The 7,648-nt window shown below is 38.8% G+C and overlaps 1 protein-coding gene across 1 annotated transcript; it reads left to right on the top strand.

The window, feature by feature from the left end:
- Positions 1-938: 938 nt before the first annotated feature.
- On the top strand, positions 939-7,088 carry LOC131230326 (probable phospholipid hydroperoxide glutathione peroxidase). The gene is made up of 6 exons (XM_058226187.1): positions 939-1,239; positions 3,162-3,238; positions 3,632-3,693; positions 3,796-3,914; positions 5,086-5,253; positions 6,778-7,088. Exons 1-6 carry the CDS (start codon positions 1,186-1,188, stop codon positions 6,808-6,810), a joined length of 513 nt encoding a protein of 170 aa, XP_058082170.1. The 5' UTR covers positions 939-1,185; the 3' UTR covers positions 6,811-7,088.
- Positions 7,089-7,648: the final 560 nt, after the last annotated feature.

Genomic DNA, 7,648 nt, shown 5'->3' with positions numbered 1-7,648 from the left:
TTATGATAGCATTTTCTACTGAGGTTTGCTCGAATACATCTCGATTTAATCCAATAAGATATGCAGCAATCTAGCCGTTTGATTTAGGCCTTTTCTCAGTGACGTGAACCGTTCATTTGATAGGACATCCCTTGGATGGGGTAATCTCAGGGAAAAAAAATAAATCAGATTCAATATATCACAAAGGTTATAACGACGGTTATACAAAGCAAAAGATCTAAATCATCAGTTGGTCGAAATAATCCCACAGAAATATTTTTATTTTATGCGTCCTTACATATGCATAAAGTACGAACTATCATATAAACGGTTTGGATCATTGGAAGGTGACACAAATTCAAAGACTAAAGTCCCGACGTATTATATTTAATATGTTGGGATGTACCGGAATAAACCTCTTTACTTCCATCCAGATACCTGTGCGAAAGCAAACGAGACACGAAACCTGCACACAGTACTAGGCATCTAGAAACTGCCACGTGTCACATACAGAGTCGCACACATCCCTACGCGGCGTTTGCATGAAAAACGTCATCCCGCATGAAGTTATCGTACTCCTCATACCACTGAACTGAGATCGTAGCCGGCAACTGGGCCACGCCGATCAGCCTCAGATCTGATTGAGGACGTAGGATCCACCATGAAAATCCATGGACGGCGGCGGCCTTCTTTTGTAAATATGATCCATAACCATTCGAGAAAGTTTGTTTTGAATATAAACCGTTAATCATTGTGTTCCTTCAAGTCAAAATAGAGAACGAATAATATTATTATATATTTATACATTTTATGCAGACTATCCACAATGATTTATACCTAATTAACGGTTCAGATTGTCCATACACGATTTCAAACTAGTAAAACACGAATTAACTTCAGTAATCCGCGGACTACGATACTGTGGCCGAATCCTATTAATAGAGGCGCGGTGAATGTAAGCCCTGCATCATCGTCTTCGCTCTCTTCTTTCTTAGTCTCAGCTGCAGAAATTTCAGCAGATTCTCTGCAATCTTTCCTTCTTGTAATTTCTCAAATCAATTATCTTCCTCTCCGAAAGAACCCCTTTTCTTCCCTTTGGAAATCTCCTCTTCTTCTGCTAGAACAGGGCTCCCCTGTTTTGCATCCCTTCCTGCCTTTTCTACTCGAAGGAAATCTCTGTTTTATTCTCTGAGATCGGATTCTGCAATGGCAAGCCAATCTAAGAAGCCCCAAGGATCGATTCATGAATTCATCGTCAAGGTTAGCGAGCTAGATTCGATCTTACCATCTTTCTATTTTCAGTTTATATGTTTCGTTTTTTCTTTAGGGAAATTTTCTTTTCTGGATCTTGTTTGGTTTGATTGGGTTATTTTCTGTTGTAATTTCACCTTTATTATAGGGTTTTCTCTTTTCTTTGAGAAATGATACATTCCTCTCTGAGCATTGTAAATTATAGAGCTTGCGGTGGTATTGGGGCACTTGGTCAGTCCAAGCGATCGGTCGCAGCTGTCCATTAGGTCCAGAACATACTTCATGGGATACCATATTAGCATCACAGCAATAAGATGATTCCAACGGTCCGATCATCACCCTACAAGATGAACGGCAGAGGTTCATTTGCAGAGAAATAGGCATGATGGATGATTTCACCAATCTATTTTCTGGGGCCATCATGGATTTCTTATGGGCCCAACGTATCCATCAGGTGGGCCACACATGATCATCGGTTTAGATACGACCATTGGATTATTCAGATTGAGTGATTCAGTGGGCCCTACTAAAGTTGTGATAGTTGTAAATAGGTTTGGGACAGATCTAACACCTAAAGAATAATTTTGATGACAAAATCCTAATCATCCTGCCGGTGTGCTTGTATAAGGCAGCAAGCCAGCTGTGGCAGCTAGGCACAGAGCTGTTTGATCCAATCTGTCGATCAGGTGGGTCCCATCATTTAGATGCTTTGACCCAAGAACCGTTCGGTCCATTCATCAAAAGGACCAATGTTTACAACACAGAATGTACATATTAGAGGAATTTGTATTAGTTTTTCCTAACCCATCCGCGTATTTGGGTCCACAGTGCCCGGTGTCTTATTAAAGCTTGTAATTTTGATATATATTCCTGAGTAAGAAATTGTTGTTTTTGAGAGTATATTGAGAATCAGAGATGCAAATCATATTAATGGAGTTGAGGATCAGATATAATTCAGGCAATATATAATAATATTTTAAACATGTTTTGATATCATTTGTGAATTACTCTCGTATATTTTAGACTGCATTTTGATGCAGAACTGAATTGCATTGTGAACTGTCAGTTTAATCAGTAGGAAATGCTCAAAATTAGTGTTATTACATAGTACTTGAAACCATGGATTTAAGTCTTGGCGGAGTCGACTGGACCTGATCTAGTTTGAGACCATGAGGCTCCCGACTCAGGAAAATTGGGCCAATTCAGCCCCACCTTGGGTGAGTTGCGACTCAACTCAGGGCAAGTCAGGTCTTGTCGGCAAGTATTTTTACCATTCGCATGACACAGTCCAACTTCAAAGTGACATAATTGCATTTTGAGCACAGACCAATATGAATTCTATGGAAGGAAATAACAAAGTGGTTATTCTTATCATATTAGGCTAATAATTGCTATTCGATTCATGGTGCATCCAAACACACCCTTAGGAGCGTGATTTTGCTTATTTGAGGTTGGGATTTTGAATCCCACTATATAGAAATAACTTACTCAGCGGAGTGATTCAATTTAAATCATGCCGAATCCCACTATAGAGAACTAACTTACTCAGCGGAGTGATTCAATTCAAATCATGCCCAGTTGTGTTGAGTTGACGGAGTACGTGAGCCAACTCGATGAGTCTGCACTGAGTTGAGCTCAGTAACAAGTTTCATGGTGACTCAGCTCAATTTCTCTCCCTGTTGAGTTGACTCAGCCGAGTTTTGAGTCTAGCCACTGAGTTTTAGAACTAGGCCCCAAACTATTGTAATTTCGATTTGGAGACCAGAAACTTACCATGAATGTTGAGAAAATTATGAATTGGTTATTGTAACTTTACTAAACGAATAATTGCAGACCAATATGATAATGCATCCAAACACACCCCTAGTTTTGAAATTGTAGTTGTCTTTGTGAAATTTTATCATTGATGGGCTTTGTTTTTTCTTCTGCAGGATGCAAGGGGAAACGATGTGGATCTTAGCACTTACAAGGGAAAGGCCCTCTTGATTGTGAATGTTGCATCTCAATGGTACGTGGCATCTGTCTTTCTTGTCATGGTTTTCAATCTGATATTTGTTAACTTTATTTGAGAAATCTATTTATTTTTATAGATCTGTTTCTAGGCTGTTCGAAACATGGTTTCTAGACTCGGAGACTCAGATCGGCTAGTTTAGTCTCAAGTTGAGTTGCCACTCGCCGAGTCGAGGGGTACTCATGGTATCGTACCAGATTGGGTAGTGCTGAATCCAAGTCACACCTGAATTGAAAAAGTCTTAAAACCACTGTTCTAAGGATCTACCACTGTCATTCTTTTCTTTCTCTGATAAACTGCTCGAGTACAAGCTTCATTTCCAATTTAATCTTCTATCTTGATTCATTCCAATATTTGAATACATATAATTTTGCCAATTCATTGTTGCAGTGGGTTGACCAATTCAAATTACACGGAGCTTAGCCAGTTATACGAGAAGTACAAAAATCAAGGTTTGGATCTATGGTTTTCTTGCCTAAATTGATTCAAATGGTAGTCACTTTTTTTTTTTTGGGTGTTGACCATAAATACTGACTTCCTTGTACCTATCACAGATTTTGAAATATTGGCATTCCCATGCAATCAGTTTGGTTCACAGGAGCCAGGAAACAATGAGCAAATCTTGGAGTTTGCTTGCACCCGCTTCAAAGCCGAATACCCCATATTCGACAAGGTACTTGAACCAAAGATCACTCTGTACATATGACACTAACTCGCTGATGGGTGGAATGGATGATCAAATGGAAGATAGTCAACTGTCCGAATGCCATTCTTCAGGGGTCAGGATCATCTAATTAATCTGATTTTGGGGCCCCCACTTTTTGGATGGTTTGGGTTTTTCATACATTTATGCCACATGACAGGTCCCATTATTTGAGACTGCATCAAATAACTCCTTGTTATTGAAACCTGGCGTGCATTTCCATTGCTCTTAAATTTAGATCTCTGTTCTTGATTGTAGATCTCTAATCGTAATAGCTACATCTGATGCGGGGCATGAAATCAAACATTGATCTTATTTTCCCTGTTTAAAGCAAAAGATAGTGAGAATGTTCATGTCTCATGTACTCATGTGCTCTGATCTTGCATAGCGACGGATAGATATAAGCACAAAATAAGATTGAGGAAACATATATATCCAAACACAAATCAGGATTCAGGACACACATAGGGAGTGTTTGGATGCTCTGTTAGACTGAAATGGAATGATTCGGTTAAATGTAGAGGATGTGACTAAAATTGAGATGGCAACACTGCAATTCATATTGATGACGAGCCCTTAATTGCAGCTCCATCCATTTACAATAGAGGTATTATGCATTTGATCAAACGAAGAGTATCTACAGTTTGCTTGATTTTCTGATCTTTACAAGTGGGGCCCCTGTTTTGATCCAAACTGATGAGATGATGAGCCCACTGTGGATGGCTCATGGATCCAAAATTCCCAGGTGGGAGCATCTCAACCCTCTTATTGGTAGCCAGCAGATAGACAGTTATGAAAGACATAGTGACAGTCTACATATGACTGAGAAGGGTTTGATGGCTTTCCAATCAGCGAGATTCTTCGTGCATGTGGCATCGGCACTGGGGCCCATCATATCAGTGGTTGGTATCCACTTCCAATCAGGGAGATCTTCATGCACGGAGATCTTCTCCTATTTGTATACATAGGGTATATCCATTACTATCTAAACATTCATTGATGACTATTCACGATATAGATGGATTTCTTGAGACCGTAAACCTGCTATTGGTGTGGAATGCTAATTTTCCGGATATTGTAGAAACTCATATTTTAGAACTGCATCGTTGCCATTGGTGAACCGTCTTTTGTGTTTTTGAAGGTTGATGTAAACGGGGACAATGCGGCTCCCGTGTACAAGTTCTTGAAGGCAAGCAAAGGTGGTCTCTTTGGGGACAGCATCAAGTGGAATTTCTCTAAGTTCCTTGTGGACAAGGATGGACATGTGGTGGACCGCTACGCTCCCACAACTTCCCCTCTCAGCATTGAGGTAAATATTAAAAAAGAAGAAGAAGAAGAAGAAGATAGAGACTAATGTTATTTACTTGTGCTAGACCACTGATTCCCTTCCACCATTTTATATGTAGAGAGAGTCGTCTAGCAATCCAAGCTGTCAAAGTTTTGGAACCCCTTGTTGTCGAGGCTCAGCTTGGACGATCTTATCCATCTGATTTTGCTTGAATTTGAAACCGTAACCAATACTCTCGGCCATATTTGCTGGCCATGGATCGTATGGTTAAGATCATTCAATTGATGTAATCCCCCCATTATCCATTCACAGTGGGACCCACATTTCTCTGTCTGAAGTTCATATACTGGTGCTCCACATGCACAGCAGATGAGTCACCACCATATATATGGTGCTTTTGTATGTGAGAAATGCTCCAGTGTTCTTGGATAACTATAAGTTATAGTGCTCCTAGTTGTATTGGATCATTTTCTTTGGTAATGTAAGATGGGCTTGAACCTAAGAACTCACTTTTGAAACGCCCCCTCTACCACAGAAGAACAGGCGCAAACCCATATGGGTCATTTGGACAGTCCAATCAATCTTTTGAAACACACACTCTACTGCACAAGCATAGGTTCAAACCCATCAGTCATTTGCACAGTCCAATCGATCAATCTAAAGTGTTCATTTAGTCTAGAACTCAGTCCAATTGATTGATCTAAACTGTCCATTTAGTCTAGAAGTCATTTCATGCTCTACCATGCAGAAATCACACTGATTGGATGATCTCCCTCTTTTTCTTTTCTTTTTTTTCTTTTTTAAAATTTTTTTTTTTTTAATTATTATTTAAAGTTAATGTAAGATGGGTTCCAACTTAAGACCTCGCTTTTGAAATGCACCTACTACAAAAGCACAGGCTCAAACCCATTCAGTCATTTGGACAGTCCAATAGATCAATCGGAACCGTCAATTCAATCTAGAACACATTTCATGGGCTACCATTAAAAAATCAGATGATCCAACCCACCCTACAAGCTGGCCCTTCTTTTAATAACCGTTCCTTTTCTAAGTCTTTATGATGATAAGCCCCAAGAAATACATGTATCAAATGGTTGATTGGACCAATTCTCTGTAAACGATCCTGAACATCAATATTAGATGCTACTGATTAGATGGTTAAGATTGTCAAATTGATGAGATGTTCATATGGTAACCCATCAAATGTGTGTCAATGCAATTGGGAGCAATATAACTTACACTGCTCTAAAAGCTGTGTGACTTCTCTCTTTGTAAGATATATCATGGTTAAGCTAATGAGGTGTGTTGATGAGCCGGGCCAGCTCCGCTCATCAGGCTGTCCAGCCCCAGCAGATACAGGGCTTGGGTTTAATTTTATGCCTGTAGGCTTGGGACCTGATTTTCAGGCCGGAAAATAAATGTGCTGAACCTGTACTCAAAAGTTATATAACACCATGATGTTGGTCTGGTGGGCCCACTCTTAATTATAGGACACTTCTTTTTTAATCTATGATCCGATACATTTTTATTTTGCTATCTTCGCAGAAGGACTTAAAGAAGCTACTTGGGGCTGCTTAGAAGAGTCATATAAAAGCAGCTATGATAGTAGATTGTTACTCTGATGAGGGATGTAATGACTTTAAAAAAAATATATTATTATTACTAAAGATGTTTGTAGTAGATCATTCCTCATCTGATGAGGAACGTGATGACCCTCTTTTTTATCATATTTTCTTTTGAATGTACATTTGTAGTTTTCTATCTAAGAATATGTATGTTTTAGCTACATGTATCTTTTGGGGACTATATGGTTTTCCAATTTCCTATGAAATGGCCTATTTGAGCTATCATTTTCATTTCCAGGTGTTTGTTTAAATAGGAATTATGTCTCATAAATCGAGGTCAAATACACTTGTAAAAGGAGTTAAAAGTAAATTATAATCATTGCATTTTCATATTATAAAACTATCACTTTTACTATGATTTCAGGGTGAATCATACAATGTAGCAAAATCATCACTGCAGTCTAATGTAAGTGCGGTTACCACGCAATTACAAGAGTAAACAATCATTGCCCATTTACAGCCATTTACTATTGTAATTGGAAAACCAAACAGGCCCTTGAAGTTAGTTTTATTTGGACATAGTTCAAAATAATCAATCTGGACGGTCCGTTGGTTGTGGATCACATGGCATGGGCTACCTGCAAAAACCAAATCTATCCAATTAATCTCCTATGAAATGAAAAAAAAATCAAAGAAATTATATTGAATTGCAGTAAGCATGAAAGGAGATTAATTCTTTCCTAATACCACCCTTACTCTTCTTTGCTTTCAACTTAAATATCTGAAGCAAAAGCTCAAGAACTACCAAGATATAACAAAGACAATAGATAGAAAGGAAAGAAGACCACCTT

Source organism: Magnolia sinica, chromosome 17 (assembly GCF_029962835.1).
Source record: "Magnolia sinica isolate HGM2019 chromosome 17, MsV1, whole genome shotgun sequence".
NCBI lineage: Eukaryota > Viridiplantae > Streptophyta > Magnoliopsida > Magnoliales > Magnoliaceae > Magnolia > Magnolia sinica.
The sequence above is the reverse complement of the archived record's forward strand: the minus strand, read 5'-3'. Positions and strand labels throughout refer to the sequence as shown.

What these genes read in the sequence shown, in the direction of transcription:
- LOC131230326 (XM_058226187.1), top strand. Translation starts at nt 1,186, where the DNA reads ATGGCAAGCCAATCTAAGAAGCCCCAAGGATCGATTCATGAATTCATC. An exon ending in TTCATGAATTCATCGTCAAG is followed by an intron (nt 1,240 to 3,161) that starts GTTAGCGAGCTA and finishes TTTCTTCTGCAG; the next exon opens with GATGCAAGGGGAAACGATGT. An exon ending in CTTCCCCTCTCAGCATTGAG is followed by an intron (nt 5,254 to 6,777) that starts GTAAATATTAAA and finishes CTATCTTCGCAG; the next exon opens with AAGGACTTAAAGAAGCTACT.